We start from the raw sequence: 21,498 nt of genomic DNA on the forward strand, positions 1-21,498 counted from the left end.
GCACCTGACTGTTTTCTGGTTTTAAACTACTCTCTGGGTAGTGCATTGAAGTGCAGGCTCATCCCTAGCCTGCTGTGTAGCTGCTCAGTAGTCCGTCGGCTTTGCTGTGGGCCAGTACCTTGGCACCCATTCCACCTTTGAAAGGCTGTCTAGCTCCTTCTGACACAATCTGGTGTGAGATGAAATGACTCTCACTTGAGAAGGTTGTAGAGGTTAACAGGGAATTTAATCAGAGCCCTGGACACAGCAACTGTCCTGCAATGTGTCAAACCATCTGGAGTAGCTCATAATCCTACTATGTCAGCTTTATTAAGCAAAACAAGATGCAGTCCTAATCTGCAGCCTGTGCATCTGTAGATTTATTTCTCTGGGAGCTGTGCTTCTGGTTGGGCAGCAGCGCAGGTTTGGCATCAGCAAACATCACTGCCCCTTTGTATGTTTCCTGTCCACAAATCAATCAGAAATATGCTGGATAGTCCCAAGACACATGCCCAGACCACCACATAAGGCATCTCTCCTTGTAATTAATCCACAAAAGGATACCTGGATGACAGCCCAGGAACTGCAGTCCAGTCGTACAGCTGACCCAAGTATTTTCTGCAGTGCTCAGCAACTGCTGTCTCTGAGTATACGTCTGGGAAAGGTGACCTGCTAACACTTTTAAACTGAGCACAAGAAACCCTGCAGGACCTAGAAACTGAGTAACTTTAACATGAATTGGGTTAGGGTTACAGTTAGAATTAGGCTTGAAGCCTGAAGATATAATTTGACATATCTGTTTTTCTGACTGATTTGGTTTTCTGATCTCTTGGTTAATATTAGGTTGAATTGTTCAATGTGAGTTTTTGTTTGGATTTGCTTCTGTTGATACCAGAGGCTGAGGCTGGCCTGTAAAGACATTTCTTCACACTGTTAGTGAGTGGTTCACAGCCTGTAGTATCAAAGTTTTGGATCTCAGTTAAGTTTTTGCTTGCGTGGAGCTTTTTTAATGTATTGGGGTTTTAAGTCCGACTTAGGTGGTTTTATTGCTGAGACATCCCATCTTTTTCTGGACTCCTTATATACAGCTGGCCTTAGTATTTTGTTGCCAGTGCTGGACACATAGCAGTTACCTCTGGGTGCCAAGCAAAGAAGGTGACAAAATGCCACATATAAAGTGCATATCACAAGTTTATTCTTCTGCACAAACAAATAGAAAGTGACGGTAAATTGGGGGGGGGGTGCAAAACAGAAAAGGAAAAAAAAGTATTTCCATAAACAAAGATGCCAACTCTGTTCTTCTTTGGGGTCACATCTTCCACCAGACAGACTGCTGCTGCTGGGCTCCCATTTTTAGAGCACTGACAAGTCTCTTCTAGGAAGAGCGCTTGGTAGGGGTGCTGGATATTAGCAGAAAGGGAGCATGTTCTTTTTGAGGGACAGTTCTTGTTTGCACTGCACATGTGTCTGGCAATCCGTGACTCCTCATCACATCAGTCTCTTCTGAGATTCTTCCTCTCAGCTGTGCAGGATCTTGAGGTTATCTCTGTCAAGTGTTCTCATATATTCAGAGGGAAAGGACTGATACTCCTGAAGCAAAGACAAACCCTCAGAACTGCTATAGCTGCAATGCATAACCTGCAGTGTGCTAGAGAGGAGGGATGGTAGGCAGTTTTAAATCAGAGCCTGTGAAGACATCTTCAAATGCTTAATGAGGGGACACTCGGGTTTGGCCTGCCACCGCAGCTTAGAACTTAGCAGGTGGGAACTAAAGCTTGTCAAACTGTTTATAGCTGTGCTTGTTCAACAGCTGAGGAATTAGAAATTTGGAGAGGCTCAAGGCAAGCTTAAATGGTTCAAAAGTATTCCTCCTAACCTCACCTGTGCCCTTTCTAACAGGCCAGCCACAATATTTTCATGAGCAGACACTAATGGAGCTGCTTGAAGCCAGCAGGTTTCTTCCTTATAGCTTAGCAGATGCATGTCAGTGTTTACTATTTTCATCTCATGCTAGTTTCAGCCACAGGCCATATTTGGGATACTCCACAAGCACTGTAGGTAGCATCTGCAACACCTCTGCTCCTGCAGATCAAGTCCTATGTCCTAGAATCCAGAAAAGATTGGGAGAGACTGAGATCCATCCAACTACTCTGGTCTTGCTACTAGACATTACTTTGAATTAAGAATTCTAGAAGTGAAGTGCAGGATCCCCAGCCTCCCAGTTGTTTTCCTTGCTCTGATATTTAATATGCAATTTCCAATCAGACCTAACTTTTTTTCCAGCTCCTGCCCATAACATTATCAAAATGATGGGCCAAATGCAGTTATTCCACTCACGCGGGTCCTGACATTTAACATTCACCAATATGTGGCCATCACTCCTTGGCTTGCATCAGTGTCTCCCAGAAATCTGGAGTAGGACCACTGAAATACTAACCACATGCAATCTTCCTTAAATGCTCTATCCAGACCTTTTTTTTGGTAGCAAAATGAATTTCCTGAGATACTCAGGCCCTGAGAGCACGTACGTTTAGGGGCCTGAGGGAAAGGGACGCTAGACTAGGATTCACACTTTCTGAGGTTATTTCTTCACTGCAGAATTATTCTGAGCACCCTTTCTCTGGTCCACACAACCCCTCTCTGCACCTGAGTTCAGTGCTGCTTTCAACCTGGGCTAGCTTGTCCGTTTAAGGCTAGTGGCTAACACCATTAGACAGGGACAGGCAGCACTCCACAAGAAGACTAGAGGCAAATCTTTTGGAACACTGCTAGTCCTTTAGTTTCTTCCCACAGCTTTCCTAGAAAAACAGAAAATTCCTCCATCCATGTTTGGAAAGAATCACAGAGATGCAGCTTGCTACAGCACACAGGACTATTTTCCAGAAATGCTGGCAATGCGGCACACGATGAGTGAGAAAGCAATCATCCAAGTTAGGTTGTGTAGCGTGGCTGCTCCCCTTCACTAGAGCTAAGCGGATTCTGGTGATCTGAATTAACTCTGTGGCGACGGCTTATCCTAAGACATCCCCTCTGGGTCTTTTCCAGGAACACATTCAATCACCTCATCAGTTGAGGCTGGCTGCTTATGTCATACAACCAGGTGCAGTATCTCTTCTGGCTCAGCCACCCCTTTGCTCATTAACTCAAGGCATTCTCAAAGGTTTTCTCTCTGTCCTCTCCCATGGCCAATAGGCTGCCAAAGTGAGGTGTAAGTGCTGTCCTCCTCCCACTCCAGCATGCTCGTCCTGTATTTCAGGGACCCCAAGAAGGTGCACTGAAAACACAGGCCTGCAGAGCAAGCCCAGCCAGAGCGTGAAGGATTGGAGGACGGGATTGCATGTTACTTTTCCTTTTCTCTTCTTCTCTCCCTCTCAGGCTCTTGATTAGAGCTGCTAGCTAGGTTGTCCAGCCTGCTTTTTCTTCATGGGAAAGCACACATGCAAAGTCTCCAGGTATTCATGAAGAAGCACCTTACTGCCTCCAAGAAAAAGTAGAGCCCCATGCTCTCATGAAAAGAGCTCATTGTGAGCTCTGGCTTATGCTGTGTGGAGAAGGGCTGCCTTGGACTCAGTGTGAAATGACACTATCTGCATTGCTTACAGGCTCAGCATCAGCCCCCTTTGCACTCCTTCTTTTCTCCTAGAACATACAGTTCTGTACATCCAAAGCTTGTGCTCAGTCCAGTCAGAGAACAAGAACAGCCTCTGCTAGAAGGAAAGGAGCAAGTCTAATGGTATGGAGACATTTTTCAAGCAGGGCTATGAGACTCTCATCCTGCCTCCAGTACTTGTTCCTAGGGTCTAGCAATAGGCTGGGCAGCCCTCACCCAGGAAGAGTTGGCCAGCCCCTTCACTGCAGCTGAGGCACCTGTTGTGTTTGGGAGCCAGCGCTTCAGGAGCAATGCTTTCTTGGTGTACTTGTGGGATAATGCTGTTAAAGTGGATGCTGCCAAAGGGGAGCACAGGCAGAAAGCAAGTGGCAGGGGGGTGTGCATTAGTGTCCCTACTAATATCTGGAAATCTTCCCTAGGAAAGGGAATGCTTTCTTCTTGTATGCCTGTAGAGCAGGGATTAAGCCTGAGGCTAGCCTGGAACATTCAAGGAACCAGCCCTGTTCCCCCAGCAACGTCAGCTAACTGAGCTCTACATGCGTGTATGAATGCAAATCCTCTGGGACTCTCAGAGCACTCCAGTTCTTACCAGATAGACCCCAAGGATACTTCAATAATTTAGTATGAAATTCTACTTGTGACCTTCTGCTTCCCTGACCTCCACTTCCATACTGAGAGCAACTGTAAAGGGCCTTCATTTTCCAGCTTGTCGCAGCGTTTTCAGCAAGTTTGTGTCGTGATCCATTTCCAATCCAGCCACATTTCTGTCCTAAACTAAACAAAAAGATGGTGTGCAAATGCTTATTCAGTCCTGCCTCCTTTTAGAGCCAACTATACCTTCTCCCACACAATCCTCCTTTGTACTTACAGCATCTGTATCCTGTTCCAGTGGCACTAATGCTGCAGGGCCTTCCTTGCACCAGCCAGTCACTGCCTGAGCTTAGCTTTGGCTTTGTGTGCCCTCAAAAACTTATACTTCCTTCTGCAGTTCCTTCAGCCTGTGATAGCCCCAAGCAAGTCTATTTGAAGCCCCTCTTTGGCAAACCGCTTTCAGACCCGATACTCATGTTTAGCACCAGCTCAGGTGACTCTCCCTTTTACTTGAGCCCTGGTGACCGGCAGGAGGGGCAGGCATGGGCACACTCCTGCACAGGGTGCACTGCCCACGCATGCATGTGCAAATACCCCTGCTCACTCCACTATCTTGCCGTCCTTCCATGCGCCTCTGGCAGTGTCCAAGGTGAAGACCCACTTCTGCCATCACTCCTTGCTGAGTTGCTGTGTGCATGTGTGTGCACACACAGATGTGTGTGTACACAGACAGGCTCCGAGCAAAGCAGTCTAACTGGCAAGCAAGGACTTTGGGTCACCTCTGACCCTTTCTTCCTGGAAAGCTCTTGCCCCGCAGTCTCCCTCCATTCAGGGTGACTCCAAAGTCCTTGGGAAAGGAAAACCACTACCACCTACATGACCTTATGTGAGACAAACCCTGCTGTTCACCCGCTCCAGGGTTAGGCTTTGCTGCTCTGTGTACCACACACGTGCCCTCTCTCCACATTCTTCTTCCTGCTGTAGCCGCAGCTGGTAAGCCTTGCTGTGAAGCTACCCGTCCGAGGCTGGGGAGGGGGCGGTGCAGAAGGGGGGTAATATTTTTTTCTCTTTTCTTCATTTTGTGTCACTCATCCCAATGTACTGAGCTGACAAGACAGACAAAACGCGCACTATCTCTGCGGAGCCACGGACGGGATGGGAGGGGTGTCTGCCTCAGTGGTGGCCAAAGCTCGGCCTCCACACATTGGCCTGCATCCCTGTTCTCGCTGCTGAGAATTTGGGTCTGGCCACCTGAAAACGAGAGGCTGAGGATGGGTTTGGTGAGGGCCCCTGGCCCACCTGACCAGGCTCTGGGGAGCTCTGGTACAGCTTCAGGGACTGGCTGAGCTCCACCTGGAAGGGTGCTGGTGTCGTGGGGGCAGAGGAGGCCATTTCTGTTCTCCACACTGGCTCATCCAGCGTTGTGGCTGAGCGGGGCACAAGCACAGTGGGTGCCAGGCTGCTTGAGGCTGGCATGGGAGCCGGAGTGGAGAAGCGACGAATCTCCTGGGTCTTGGCTATTTTCACAGGGACCTGCTTGGCTGCCGTGAAGGATGAGCTAGCTTGTGGGGCCGGCTGACCAGGAGACTCCTGAGTGGTCGGGGGATCCCCAAAGCAGAACATGGCTGAGTTTAATTGATAGGGCTGGTGGCGCACTAAATCAATGACCTTGATCCCTGATTTCTGGCCAGGTGCCTTTTTCACTTTGCTCTCTGCTTTGCTAGCCTGAGATTTGCTGGCTGCCAGGGGATAGAAAGGGGAATGCATCGGGTTGTAAGCTATTGGAGGGGGAGCCCGGATGTTGGGTGAATATTTCCAGGATGAGGGCAGAGAAGGGGAAGGAGAGGGCGTCCTGGGCTTGGACTCCGGCTTCGGTGTTGTCTCCACCACAAATTTGTCCATGCGGCTCTGGCGTTTGGCAAAGAGCTCTGCCCCCTTGCCTTTAAGCTGAGGCATGTCCTGGGCCCCATTTACCAGTCCAGCATCTTGCTGCTGAGGCTTAGGAGCCACTGGAGGTGGGGTCTTGAACTTGCGGCCAGAAGACTGCATGAAATTGCAGGCCTCGGCACCCAGGCTGAGGAAGTCCTCCTCAGGCCCAGACTCAAAGCCTGCCCCAGGGTGGTCACCTTTTGGCTTCTCATCCAGGTTCTGCACCAGAGACAGCAGCTCAGGGTTGGGTGAATTCTTCTTCTTCTCCTCAATCTTACTGAACATGGGTTTCTTGTTGCCCCGTCGGCGAGCCTCCTGCAGGATGCCTGTGCGGGGAGCTGGCACAGCAATCCTCTGCTCTCTGGAGGTTAAGGGCTCCGAAGGAGGTCGTGGCGTTGCTGGTGAGATGGCAGGAGAAGGATGCTTTGGTAAGGGGGAACTGCTTACTGTGTGCTGTGCTGGTGCTGGACTTATATACAAAGAAGAGGAGGCTGTTCCAGGGACTCGTGGCTGGGATGCTGCAGAAGCCATCTCCCCTCCTGGCTTTGAGGGAGCTGACAGAAAAATAGAGGTGGTGGATGTCCGGGCAGTGCTGGCAGCCGGCTTAGTCTCTGGAGCACTTCCTCCCAGTCTTGGCTGGGACTCCAGTGGTGATGTTGGCCTTCCTGGTGCAGGAATATACAGAGACGTGGAGGAGCTGACTGGACTGCGCTGTGTTGGCACTGGTGCATTGCCAGGGGCTCCTGGAGCTAGAGGTGAGAAAGGGGGAACCACTGTGCTTGGCCCACCCAGACTCTCACTTGGTTTCTTGGGTGCAGATGGCCTGAAGATGACAGAAGAGGTTGCTGGGCGTTGACCAGAAAAGCCAGGAGTAAAGGGCCGTGCAGACCTGTTGAACATGCTTGTGCTTGTGGAGAAGGGGTCCGGGGTGCTTGGGGGAGGCGGAAAGAAAGTGGGGCTAAGGGGTGCTGGCATCTGAGTGGGGAGGGTCGCTGGCTGCTTGCTGGGCACCTGCACGCCCTCCAGGTGGATGCTGAGGGGCACGCTGGCTGCCTTCTGTGGCACAGGCATATCTCCGTTCACTGTGCCCGGTGGTGGCTGAGCAGCTGGGGCAAGCTGGGGGCTTTTCTGTGCTGGGACCTTCTCAACTGTGTACTTCCCAGCCCGTTCCCTCTGCTGCTCAAATAATCGTGCTCCTTTACCCGAGGCCTCACTCAAACCTGTTTGCTTCTCTTCCTTCTGCTCAGAGTCAGACTTGGACTTTTCAATGTCCAGGTAAGCGTTGTCCCAGTCTGAGTGATTAGTTAGGCTTCGGGCATCAGAGAAACCTTCCTCATCGAATTCAGACTCACTAGTTGGAAAAACCCCGTCTTCCTCCTCGTAGGAGCGGTCTTCGTCAATGCTCCCAAAGCTTACCAGTGTGTACTTCTTAGCCCTCTGCCTGCGCTTCTTGAACATCAACACCCCCTTGGAGTGGGGGTTTGGGGCGTCCGTCAGCAGGGATGCAATGGTTCTGCACTTTGTTTTGGCTTCTTTTACGTTCTTCTCTTGGATGCTCTCGTGGCGGTGGAGCTCTGCAAGAGACAAAAAGAGACAAGCTCAGGGTGCAGCAAAAGGCTGGATGTGCAAAGATGGACAAGGATTTGGCTACAGGGATTCCAGCGCCCATACGAAGAAACCCATTGCTACCTCCTGCCCTTTTTCTTTTCTGCTTTTACTGACAGCATATTTAGGAACTGCTGATAGAAACCCAGGTGCAGTTTTCTCTTTCCCTGCAAACACAATAGAAGTTCATGCAGGTGTGGGGAGGGAACTCCCTGCACTCTGGTAGCTGGACTGTTTCATGGTCAGACCTGGGACTCCCTGTTTCTGCAGCGTGTGGCCAGTAGTCCCAGACTGTATCTCACAGCACTTCTACTGTGCATGCCCTTGCTCCAGGGAATTTTTATCACTTTCTTATCACCTTGAAGGTGGAGCCCTACTTTCCTCCTACTGTATAGAGGATTCCCAGGAACAAGTAATCTCTCTGGCTCTGAGAGTCTGGGAAGCAGCTGCTGCTCTGCTGCCGTTAGCACCCATGCCTGTGGGCAGTCGAAGCGGTGCTCTGCAGGCATGGCTAAGCTGCTCCTGCTCTGGGCCCCACAGTGCCAGCTGCAGCCAGCGTGTCCTGCAGGAGCACTGTGTGCAGCGTTGTTTGATGCTCTCTGCAGCAGCAGGAGCGTGTTCTCACTCTTGCTATAGTCCCTCGCCTGTGCCTCATGCCCAGCAAGAAGAGCATTTGCTCCTGAGCAAGAATCCCAGACCTCCACAACTGATCAGCCAGGCCAGAAGGAACCCACTTAGACAGGCTTGCTCGGAAAAGCCGGCACCTGTTGGGACACTGGCATGGAAGTGTAGGATAATAATTTTCCACCTGCCCTGCCAGTCCAGTGGTCAATAAAGCCCTAGGGAGATAAACATTGTGTTCTCTGCCTTGCATGCACCGAAAGCAGGGGGTGAACAAGATTCAACAGTAAAAACCACACTCAGCTGCCCTAAGGGAAAGTGGGCATGCCTTGAATTAGAGTTCAAGTGACAAACATCAGTGCTAACCTCACACAGAAAAATATCCACGTACCTAAACTGTAGACTAATTTATGTTTTCTTTCACTTTATCCATTTTCTTACTCACATTGTCTTTTTCAAGGAGAAGGAGAAGGAGAAGGAGAAGGAGAAGGAGAAGGAGAAGGAGAAGGAGAAGGAGAAGGAGAAGAAGGAGAAGGAGAAGGAGAAGGAGAAGGAGAAGAAGGAGAAGGAGAAGGAGAAGGGGAGGGGAGAGGAGGAGGAGGGGAGGAGGAGGGGAGGGGAGGGGAGGGGAGGGGAGGGGAGGGGAGGGGAGGGGAGGGGAGGGGAGGGGAGGGGAGGGGAGGGGACCTGCAGGCAGTGCTGGGGGGCAGTATTGGGTCAGGAGAAGATGGAAGCTGCTCAGTCCTCCTGGGTTCTCACTTCTGACCATCGTATCACAGAGCACTCATTCAATGGGGACCTGCTTATGTGGCACAGTTACTTGCACTGGGGGACAGGGATCTCAGCTAATAAGGAGGCTCATTTTCCTGAGGGCTGCCAATGCTCCCCAAAACCTGCCTAGGCTGCACAACTGTGGCAGTGTCATCATTCCATACCGCACCAGCGTAACCACAGCAGAAAGAGCTTCCTTCTCTCACCCCCTGCTGAAAAGAAGGTGTTGATTTGCAGAGCAGTCATCCCTCCAGGAAGCTTAAGATAAATACAAGGAAAGACTCTTCTCAAGGTTTGCAGCCATTCCATAGTGCATGCTGCTGCTTTGGAATTTCAGCAAGGAAACTTCTGCATTTTGAGATCACCTTGCAAGGATGCACAGTCCATTCCTCCCCTTTTCACCCGGAAAACTGAAAACATCAACATCTATGCTGAAAAAATGGCTCACTATATGTACTTGCTCTTGCAAAGTGAAGGCTCTCTGGAAAACTTTCCTTAAAAAATGACTTAGCCTTGCTGAACCACGGTTGAAGTATTGTCCAGGTTTTTGTGGAGACTTAGTGCTCTTGAGGAATGGAGGAAGTAAGAGAGATTTCTTTCTTGCTACAAGCTGCTACACTTCACCTGGCCCCTATTTTGCTTCTAAATTTGCAAGGAGGATGAGCAGCACTAGAGAATCTTAGTCAAGTGCAGAAATGTAAACTGTGGACTCTGAGTGGCTCAAGGGGGATTTCTGGCATCGGGAGCTAACAGCTAGGGATCTACACCATCCAAAGTGAGTGTCTGTGCAGCTCCTTCTGACAGCAGAGTGTTATAAAAGCGCTCAACTCCAGAGTCTGGGCCAGCAAATAGTGAAAATATAAAAGTAGACAGTCTTGGCTGTGCCTCCATCAACCCTGGGTCCCAGCTCAGCGTTAGCACACATGTACAACTTCCCTAGGTTAGTTGCTCTGAACTGCCCGGTGCTCTGAAGCAGCTGGCAAGTAAGGCCCCCTGGGACCTGCTACTCGCCTCCCTCTTCTCTGCTTCCTACTTTCCTCCTCATCAAAGGTTGAAGCACAGAATTAATTACACCAATCCTCACTACAGAAAAATTATCATACTGTCCAAGCTACAATCTCCTACAACAGTTCAAGGAAAAAGAGAAAAATGAATCTTCCTGAGCTGACTTGTTGAAGGTAAAGAGCAACAGTGAAATCAGAATAGGCAAAAGAATAGGAAAGAGAAGAGAAGGGGAAGAGAAGGGGAAGAGAAGGGGAAGAGAAGGGGAAGAGAAGGGGAAGAGAAGGGGAAGAGAAGGGGAAGAGAAGGGGAAGAGAAGGGGAAGAGAAGGGGAAGAGAAGAGAAGAGAAGAGAAGAGAAGAGAAGAGAAGAGAAGAGAAGAGAAGAGAAGAGAAGAGGAAGAGAAGGGGAAGAGAAGGGGAAGAGAAGGGGAAGAGAAGAGAAGAGAAGAGAAGAGAAGAGAAGAGTTCTGTACCTGCATAAGGCTGATCCAAGCTCGAGAAGGCAGAGTCCAGACCTGGAGAGCTGGGCATGTCACAAAGCCCATTTAATTCACAGCTCCCCATAAACAGAGAGAGGCAATGAGAGAGGAGTGAAGCAGTTCCCTGCTGGAGCAGAACCAAAACTCTGAGGTGTCCAAGCCCTTTGCTATCAGCTCCACAAGCCTTTTAAAGCCTCTCTTTTGTCTCACAGGCATTGCTGCTGATAGCCATGAGGTCAGTCTGTCTATTTTTGTCTTCCTAGCTTCATCACTGAGCAGTGTGATGGACATTGTCACCTGGCACTTACTGAAACTCCCTCCTTGTTCCTCCAATGTCTGCTCCTTGTGAGGAGAAACTCCTCTTTTTTATTTTAAAATAAGAAAATATACTCTATCCTCTTACTGGTTCCGAGGTACAAGCTTCAGAGTAGTATTTCCAGTGCCCTAACATCCAGCATTTCTGTGCTAAAGAGACCTTCAAAGAGATGAGATTTAGGGTGCTCATGTCCAATGTGGACAGGCAGAGAAACCCTCTGGGAGCACCCAGCTCCAGGTACACATAAAAAAGAAAAGAGAGGAGAGGCTTTCTTTTCCTAAATGTGTCAACTTCCTTTGGTGTCTGAGGAGAATCAGGCCATGACACAGGCTCCTGCCACGCACCAGGACTGAGGAACATGTAACAGAGGAGTATTAGGATCCTGTGTGCCTGTAGTGAAGGGGTTTAGTTGAATTAAAATGTTAGAGACTGTTACTTATGCCACTGAAGAATGTGGCTGTGTCCCCGGGAGGGCAGAGGAACCCAAGGAGTGGTGTTTCGGCATCACCATTCAGAGCTCTAGCTGTTGAGGCTGAGAGGTGTTGAAGGATGAGATGCTGGTAGTGAGAACTGGGGTGGATGGAGAGGAAGGGAACAGAGGTGCTGGGAGTCTACAAATCTCTGCAGTTGTGGCCTGCTCGGCATCTCCTCACACCTTGGTGAGGTCTTGTCTTACTGTCTCTTTCTGTACATGAGCAATAGCTCCTGTGAGAGGATCGCAGAGCTGTGGCCGTGATTCTCCCTGCTGGCAGTCCTTAGCAACGTGGTAGTCCAGGGCTCAGGCAGACCTTCTCCAGTGTTAGAAAGTCTGACCATGCCTCCTAAAATCCCCCAGCTGCTGCTGCTTGCCAAGGAGACAACTTCCACGGGCAACATTGCTATGAGAGGTTCTCATACAGAGGCTCTTAAAGTGAGAGCAAGGAAAGTGGTTCAGTTTCTTCTTCTCTGATGAGTATGTACACATATGGGGATACATTCTTTTTGGGAAAACCTTGTAGAATCTGGTTTATACAATATGCAACTGGAATGAAAATACAGCTCAGCAGTACAGAAAGAAGGACATTAAGGACATTCAAATGAAACAGATAAAAGAGTAAATGGAAGGGTTATAAAACTCTCTGAAATTCTGCTGGTGCAGTAGATAATTTCTACAGAAAGCTTATTGTTAACCGCTACAGCACTTAGTTCTTGTCCCAACTAAATTCTGTTGGAATAATCCACAAAAAGGAAAAAAAAATCTATTAAGCAAAGACTACAAAGATTTTTCCATTAACTTAATTTAACTAAATTTCACTGAAGTTAAATTAATTATGTTACTAATTACAGTAAAGGGAAGTGTAAGAAGCGTAACTCTTTCCAAGATCAGGCCCTGTTGAAAGAAAGCATTTCAATGTATGCTCAGGAAAACTACTGAGCAAGCAGGCTGACACAATGTCAGATACTGCTTATGTTCGCTAGGAAACAAATGGTAAATTTTATTACCAAAGTCCAAATTCTAGAAATGCCATTACCACAGAAAATAAGGACCCTACTAATTTCAGAGATAAAAAGCTTGCTCCTCCATGACAAAATACTACTTGTCTACTATTTTTTCACACGGGATCAAATAGAATTTTATTCTTCCAGCTATTTATGTTAGACAAGGTCATTTTTCCATGGCTAACGTTGCAAATATTTTACTAAGTCACTAGGGGCTATAGAGGCTCATGCTTTTCATACCTGGAGTCCTTTCAAAATAAGATCTGGATCGGTTATAGTGGCCTTCTAAGTATTTCCCTGTTGAAAGCTTCAACCTTTCAAGCTTTGACCAATGTTCAAATTGCACACAGTAAAGTAGAGTAGTATTTTTAACATAAAAGAAGTGGTAAAATTCTTGGGACAGAAGACTTTTGTCTCATTCTTGACTCATTGGCACATTTCCGTGTGCATAATACAAAACAGATAGGGCTGCAGCTCTGATTTAGGATGCAGCATTCAGATGCCTCAGTCCCACTCAAGTTTGCAAGACTTAATCAGGTATCTGACGTTAAATATGTAGTTCAGGACTTGTCAACCCCCTGTTCCTCCTTAAATGGCTAGAGATTTTAAGAGTTCCTAGTGAGACACAGCCCCACTGCCATCTCCTGGGTTCAGAAAAACAGAAATCAGGCTCCTCTGCAGGTGAAACCCATGGGAAAAAACGTGCCCTGTCACTTTGTAGACTTTTGTTCATTCTCAGCCCTTCTGTGGCTCCCACCCTGCTACTGAAGAGCTCTGCTGGGCGGAGAGGGTGCAGAGACATTGCTGCATGTGGCTGCCATGCGTGAGTCTCCGGGTCTCGTGCCAGAGACTTGGGTAGCTTGTTCACTCAAAGAAATCTCCCTCAGTTGAGTGAGAGTTTGCCTTTCTTCCTAAGCTGGATGAAGCGTCCCCTCAGTGCAAACTGCAGCACATATGGCCAGCTTTCCTGCACTGACAGCTCTCGCTTGGGCCCTGGATATTTTCCATGGTTTTCTGCAATGAGACCACCAACAGAGAGCTTTCTCTTGCCAGGACAGTGCCTGTGGAGTGCACTAGTGAGTCTGTCTTTGCATTTTTAGCCCCATTTCCTAAGAAAGGCTTATGCTGGCATGTTGCATGTCTTTCCATTTACCTGTTTTATGCTAATTGCTTTTGAGCTCATTTGCTAATTTTAAGAGCCTGAAGTCAGAAAGATACAATGTTCTAACAAGTTCACATGAAAATAGGTGGCTGGACAGAGGAGACAGATCCCATCACATGAAGCAGGAAGCCTGAATGCAGTCTTAATTAGGCAATGAAACCTGAAGAACACACACAACAGAGATTGTGAGTTCTCATTTTGGATGTGAGAGACATCAGAGAGATTGGCATTTTACTAGACATGAGAGAATGAGATATCAAACACAAGACACAAATTAAAACGTCACCAGGATCTGTTAATTCTGGTGCTTGCAAAATTGCTTGATGTCTGACAGCAGGATATCACTGATTTATATTGTCTTTGTCCTTCAGTGTTTCCACCTCTTACTCTCTAGTAAAACAGACAAGCATTTGCTCACAATCTGGGTCTGTGGACTTGATTAATCCTGCAGCACTTGCCATATATTCTTGTTACCTAATTGATTTTAGTCCTTTTCTGCAACCAGTCACCTCCTATACACATTTTAAAAAATAGCCTCTCACAAGACAACAGTATTCCTTCCATTCCTTATGTCATCTACCTATTAATACATGGCAATCTCTACTGAATCCTCAGGCCATTCATCAAAAATGGCTTTATTGCTATTTCCTAGGTACAATACAGTCAAGAGAAACAAAAAACATTTAAAATGCTTCAGTAGCAGGAGTCTGCAGTTGGAAAATAAGATAGGAAGACAACAGTTGTGTTCCTGGGAACACTTCTGAGCTCGTCCATCCAGATGACGCACCTCCCTCCCCCGCTTTCCCCACACACCTGGGTTTCTGTAGGAAGAGAGACCAGTGAAAAGCTGCAAGGTGTCCCTGCCAGGTCTCAGTTCGGGACAGCAGCAGCTCCGGGGCCGCGGGGTGCCCTCAGCACACACTGCCTGTTCTGCCTAGGTGCAGCCAGAGGACAAGATCCACTGACAAAAGAGAGGAGGGTCAGAATTTTTAATCATCTGTCTCCTTGCCAGTCATATAACATTGAGGTGGAGAGGACATTTGATTGACATATGTTAGTGTTTAAACCCCCCTGGGTGAATACATAGAGGTAGTCCTATTAGATTCAGAAGCCCAGTGAAACACTACTACCAACTTAGCCAGTTAGCTAATCTGACATCATGAGCCATTAATAGTTATGTTTTCTGTGCTATTCTTAGACAATTGTGCAGTCACCTTACAGTAGTCCTATCTCATCCATATATCTCTCGTTGGAAAAGTCACGTGGAACCATATCAGATAGCTTACAGAAGCCGACATATACTATGTCCACCTTACTTTTTAGCCACAAAGTCTTTTCTCACTGAGCAAGTCAAAGGCTATCTCTTTTTCTAGTTTTAATTCGTCCATGCTGGTTTTACTGATTGCTTTGTTTTCCACAAAGTGCGCTCACAAGAACTACTTCATTCACTTAACTGAAGCTAAGCATGCAACTTTTTATACTTCTACCCAGAGCCTGTGTTCATAAGAAGGCTGCATTCTTGGCCTCTTTCCCTGAGACTATCCCAGTTATTTCAGGGCATTTATCAAGGACTGAGGGCCATTCCTCACCCTCATTCCTGCTCCTGTTTCTTTTATACAAAGGGCTAGATTCCTGGTTAGTGTAAGCATAGATACACTGATGAGAGTGACACTTCACAGATTTCATAATAAACTGATCTGCCACCCTAAGATGGGCTTAAGTGAAACTGAAGAACGGTATTTGTCAAGTTGACTGTTTTCTTGTTCCTAGCTATAATTTTCTCTCATTTCTGTTGAGCAATGATTCTGTTGTTTAATTACCCCTTGTCAAAGTCCTTTTATGCCTCACCCTTTTATGCCTTTCCCTCCCCCATCACTATCACTTTGTCTCATTTTAGTATTGTGTCTGAGCAGGCTTGTCCCAACCTTGTCAGGAAGTGCCACATCACTTTCAGAATTGATGAAAACAACACTGGGCAGGGAGAGAGATTCCCATAGCCTGTTTGCATTGTGATTTCTTTCACCTCAGCTCTTAAAATTCTGGAACCTAGAAACTACCAGCTCGTCTAAGACAGTCTGGGAGTTATATATGTAGTTGTTTCAGTGTGATTATTGCTGTTATCACCTTAAGATCTGAATTACTGGCAAAATTTTGGCCTAATGCCATTGTTCCCATCAGCCTTACGCATCCTAAGTCATTCCAGAAGTGCATGTGCAAGGACAGGCTATGTTAACTTGATGTGTGTGGCAGCATAAAATAACAATAATGGTTTTAATGGTTTAATGGTTTTAATAAAAACCACTAGCTGGGGCTCCGCAAGGATCATGGAAATGTGAGCTCTTAAGAGAACTGCTGACACCATTTCACCAACAGCCAGATGAAGAATAACCTCTGGCCCTGTCTGAGGAACTGTGACCCAGAGTCAAAGTCCCCACGCTGACAATAATAACATAGAGAAGTAAAATCTTTGTAACTGAGAGTATAAAAAAGATGCTTAAAATGTTCTCATATGATGGAAATACTAGGACAAAAAGCAGTAAATACCTTTTCATCGGGGATCACGTGGAGCTTTTGTCCACTAAAGATCTTTCCCCTCCCAGAGAACTGTATATACAGCTAGATTTATCTTGCACTAACATAAGTTCAGCTAAATCTATGTCTCCATCAGGCTTTGGGAAAGCAGGATAGCAGTGAGGCACAAAGGAGAAGCAAGGCCTCCAGATGCAGAGCATTTATCTCACTGTTGTGTTCTTTAATAAATGCCTCCCAGGCTCCAGAGAATTAAAAACTGAACGTTAGTTATTAAGTGGGGTGTTCTTAAGCAAAGACATACACCAGTGTATGGAAACTGATTTCCCTTGTGGAGGCAATTCCCAGTGCAGCACGTGCTGAGGCGAGATCAGAATCTCCATCTGTGATTCAGCCACAGAGGCTTGTTTTCCTAGTGGCTGGCAGCTTGCTGAGTAGCAAGGGCCAAGGTTACTCAGCATTACTTTGTGCTGCTAGGAACAGACTTCCTGTAAGATCAATAATGCAGTCAATTAATTAATTTTAATCTCCTAGTTTGATCAGAATGCTTTCCTATTCTACTTTAAAGAGGGAGGATGGGGACAGTTGACTACTATCCTAAACCTTTTGGTCTTCTAGAATGCAACAAATGGCAAAAATTAAGCTGAAAGCCAAGTAGAAAATGCAATGCAGGAAGTTCCAACTGCCATTCCGGTACTTTATCCTGTTCGCAGCTCCTGTGGCCCATACTGGCTGTAACAGGCTGATAGCCGGCTTGCTGTGCTCACCCTCTCTGCAGAGAAACGTGACTGCAGTCACTCTTAGAAGAGGCAATCTGTATAGCTCTCCAGTGAATAGCCCACTTATAAATAAGAATTCTATCTTGTCAAGTGATGCTGCTGTACATCCGCTCTAAACAAGAAGGATTTCCTTTTCTGATATGGAACTTTGATGACTCTACACAGGCAGCCAGGTCCATATAAAGCAGAGGAGGAAACTTCCCCACCCATTTTTCCCTCCCTTCCCCTACCATACATGGAGAGGCTCTTGAGTCCTGAGAACTAAAAATAGTCCATTGGATAAGTTTAAATTAAGATATTTTGAAGCACTTCTTGCACTGAAGTACATTCCTACAGTGTGATAGCAAATATGACTAGATTAATGTTCTGACAGTTCTGTTTTCTGCTAGCAACTGGCATTTCCAGTTGTGACAAAGTGTGAGTCCATTATTCCTGGGAGATGATTTAGGATGATAGTGAAAATGCAGAGCACCTTAGAGAGCACAGGTGGCTGGGGAGAAGCAGCTCTGGCTACCGACAGACTCCAAGCATTGAGAGTGAGGTGAGCAGAGGAAGACACTGCTCTGAGAAGCTCTCATGAACACTTCCCATCCCTCTTCCTTTCTTGCTTCCTTCCTTCCTTCACAGAGTTACTGACTGCTGATCACGACTTTTGCTTTATTGGTTGCTGTGCTTCAGCATGATCAGGACATAGAGTTTTGCCTTCACATACACTGTCAAGATTTGTAACCCAGGGAAAGGCCAAGGTGGCCATGTGAGTGGCCGTCCGTGGCAGAGTTACTCTTACATAAGGACACCCATGTCCAAACCTAATCCAGAAGGGGGGGAGCAATGGAGGGGTAACAGGAGAAGAAAACATTATCTCAGTCTGCAGTGCTTCTGGGAACCCTACCTCTGGCTGGCAATAGAATTGCATCACCTCCTGCCATGGGACATTATTTTGCCGTCAGAAATGCTCTGCATTAAATACATGGCTTTCCTGGGAGCCTTATGTACTGACACTGTCCATGGAAATAAGTCTTGATGTAAAGCAATTGCTCATCCACTGCTGGGACTATCAGGTGGCGGGGAGCAGCTGAACATGCCTTTCTCAGCATTCACCTCATACTTACATGTTATTCAAAGAGGGGAGAAATAGCTTCATCCCCAGGGAGGCTGAAATTGCTATTTTCTTTGCTATCCTAAGGAAAGTGAATTCTAAAGGCTAGGAAGCAGTAGTACAAGGCACCAGGTCAGCTCTACTGCCGAGCAGAGCCTGGTGTAAGGGACCCATCCAAGTCTGCCCTCTTAACTCAGGGCACAGCAGTGAGACGGTGCCCTGCCTGATGGGAGCAGCCTAGATTTGAAAGTGACTTCCATAGAATTCTTAAGCAGAATAGAAAAAAGAAGGTTTAGCTCAAGGAAAAGAGAAGAGAGAGGCTTAACAATTGCCTTGCAATATTATCTGGTCTGGGGAAATATGTCTTAGCATTTGGAGAAGAGAATTAGAAGTTAAAGTCTGTGTGCCTTATTTCTTATTCAGTCTAGTAATTTTTCTGTCTCAGTTTCCCTTTCTATTCCCCAAATAAGTTACTTATTTAAAATCTGCTTTATTCCTAGTCTTAGATAAGTGTTAATTAGTCATTTATACTACACGCTAAGGTGCTCATATGAAAAGAAGCTTTTAACTACCTTGGTAACATCTTGTTCTGTCTTAGATTTGGGTCTGAAATACTCCATGTGTAACAGAAACCAGGAAAGACATTCATAACTGAGGTCACTTCAGGTCCATCCACCCACACACTACACTACATTTTTTAGTACTTTCTTCCACCTGGAGAGGTGTTGACTGGGGGGGGGTCCCACTACAAAGCACAGTTCCAGCAGCTTATTTACCAGCTCCTGCCTGTTGCAGTTGGCAGCCCTCTGCTGTGGACCTAAAAAGGAATACATTCCACCAAAGCTCACCAGCTGCTGCCAGATGTGGACACCCTTCCTGCAGTAAGTGCCTGCAGAGAAAACATCCTCACAAAGTTGATGCAGACAAGCCCCTCCTTGAGCCTGATAGAGAGAAATAAACGAGCTATTGACAAGACTCTTCTAGGGCTATGCTGACAGAAAATGATCTCTGCTTGGTCCTTAATCGCATGTAACAATACATGCCTCTATGTCCATGGAGAGCTGCCCTGAACTGGGGGCTCCTCAGGAGCCCCTTGGAACACACACCCTGTTCTTGGACACACAGATGGCTAAGGAGCAGACTAAGATGATGTGAGATCTCTGAAACGCCAGGCCTGGGAAATTTAACCTCCAACTTCTTTCCCAACACCATCATTTCCCCTATGTCTTCTTCAGCCTAAAGAATTGACCTCCACCCTCTTTCCAGAACCTATGGGTGTCAGTGCACAGCTGGTTGTGTGGCTGCAGCTTCTATGAGTGACTCCCAGATCCCAGACCCTTTCTTTAATCTGTTTCTTAGGATATCTTGGGTGAGGTAGACTCCAGTGCCAAAACTGCAATAGAAAGCCTCAGTCCCTACAGATCTGGCTTAACTCTGCTTCTTCCCAAGCTAGATGAGCTAACCCACTTGACATTTGCAAGAATGAGGGTTTTGGAAGGAGATCCAGCATAGGAAGAGGGCGTAGGTGAGAGGCAAGGTGCAGAGGACTTACTGGCCTGCTTGGCTTTCTCTGCATACGTGGTGGTTAGGTCTTCATCAACGGGGTGTTCCACTGGCCCCACCATAGGAATGAGATGACGTTCCGCTCGGATAGCCTTGGTGGCATGAGGCAGAAGCATCGCCTCTGGAGAAGGCTCCTGTCCCTCTGTTGATGGTGGCCGCAATTGTCCCTCACTCTCTGAGAATGGAGTGTCTGTGCGGCTGCCAGGTGGGCAGGCAATCTCCCTCTTGGCCACCCCGACAGAGCTGGCTGCTTCAGGCTCCCCCTGCGCAGCAGCTTCTGGCATACTCTCGTAGCCACTCTGTTCGGACAGGGACACCTCATCCTGAGGTGCATCCACCTTGCTGGCAGTGCTGTCGGGTGGGGAGCGTGGGCTTTTCCTGCGAGCCCGGCGGTGCTTCTCCTGGGCCACATTGTCAGCATCGCTGTCTGTCTCGCCATAGTAAGCCTCACTGTCGGGTGGGGAGGTGAGGCTCTCCAGGTGCCTCTGTGACCTCCGTGGCTGCGAGGGCTGCGCGGTGGCCGGGGCTCCTGCTGGTTGAGGGCTGAGTAGCTGTGCTGGGTGGCTGAGCGGGGATGGTGGGGAGAGCACTCGCTGTCCTGGAGAAGGGGAGCGCTGGAGCCGTGGGCCGGTCTGGTCCCCACCAACTATCCTGTGGGGAGAAGGAAAAGCAGTGAGCGAGGCCTGGTTGGTGGGGCTGGACTCAAAGGAAACTCCCATGTGTGAGAGAGGAGTGAGGATTGAGCTAGTGTTTCAGGTGTCTTTCAGGTGGTACAGACACCTGAGCTGCAGACACCAGGGGCAGACTCATCTCTGATATCAGGTACATGTTCTCAGCTTGATTTTCTGCTTCATGAGTCTTTGAAAGCCAGGTGTTAAACACTTGAAAATCAGAATGCCCTAGGAGCATAAAAACCTACCGAGACAGCTTAATCAGCTCCCCAGGCATTCTCTCAGGGAGGTAAATTCCTGCGTAGAACACATTCCCCAGGACAGCGGGACATACCCTACAGCCTGCTGCTTGCCGGGGACCGGCTGGTGCCTCAGCTGATGCACTGGGCTCCAGCTGCTCCTTTAGCTGAGACCACACCATGGAGCTGTGTCAGCTCTGTGGATCCCAGCATCCCTCAGACTGCTTTGGTTCAGAGTGGGCTTCCAAGAAATCAGTGCTGTTTGTTTGCCCTGAGCTCTGTGTGGGAGTAAATAGCAAATACTTAGGAGAAAAAGGCCCAAGTGTCTTTTGGAGGTAGGGCACTGCTGTCCTGTGCAGGAGCCCAACCTCACGTGTGTGTCCTGCTCACTGTGGGACTGCTCCATGAGCTAACTAGCATCTAGAGTTTGTCATCTACTACAGTCATGTCAGTCAGCCCAAGCTGTGGTGGCATTTGCCTCTGGCTTAGACAAGGCAACTCCTAGCCTGTAAGTCAGCTAGATGAGTCTAGCATAAGGGCAGACCAGGGCAGCGAGCCTGACTGTGAGCTGACAGAGGGAGGGAGAACTGGCTGTGCTGCTGGCAAAAGAGACAGCTCCATCCTCCTGCTCCTTGGTGAGTCTGAATTTCAACAGTACTTTGACTCCAGACCACACAGATTGGGAGGAACTCCTTCCTTCCCTTGAAAGAGCCACCAGGGCTGGTTAAAGTGAGAAAGGATCCCTGCATATCCGCCTGCTGAGCATGTGGGCAGGGAAGCCAGGCGACAGCACTGCCTCTCTAAAGCTGTGGAATTCATAACTTGGATCCCAATTCTGAACTGTGACAAATTTATACTCATGTCAAACATGATTTTAGTGGAAGCTCAGGGCATGGCTGTTTCTCTGACAGTTTATTTTTAATAATATTTGCTATTATGAACGCTTGCTGGGGACCAAACTCAAAGTTCCCCAAGCAAAACAGAGCAGCCCTCCCTCTTCTTTAAATGTTCGACCAGATAACTGAAAAGCACTGCGGCTTGTAAGGCAGTTTCTCTTCATCTGCACTGTCAG

General features: G+C 47.8%; 1 protein-coding gene across 1 annotated transcript in view; it reads right to left on the bottom strand.

The window, feature by feature from the left end:
* Positions 1-1,152: 1,152 nt before the first annotated feature.
* SYNPO2L (synaptopodin 2 like) overlaps positions 1,153-21,498 on the bottom strand; it is a 33,911-nt gene continuing 13,565 nt past the window's right edge. Inside the window, exons 3-4 of the mRNA XM_069863181.1 lie at positions 19,506-20,167; positions 1,153-7,683 (exon numbers count right to left, since the gene is read on the bottom strand). Coding sequence (XP_069719282.1) covers positions 5,354-7,683; positions 19,506-20,167 — 2,992 coding nt within the window. The 3' untranslated portion in view covers positions 1,153-5,353. The remainder of the gene's footprint in view (positions 7,684-19,505; positions 20,168-21,498) is intronic.

The sequence above is a fragment of the Phaenicophaeus curvirostris genome, chromosome 9, assembly GCF_032191515.1.
Source record: "Phaenicophaeus curvirostris isolate KB17595 chromosome 9, BPBGC_Pcur_1.0, whole genome shotgun sequence".
Lineage (NCBI taxonomy): Eukaryota > Metazoa > Chordata > Aves > Cuculiformes > Cuculidae > Phaenicophaeus > Phaenicophaeus curvirostris.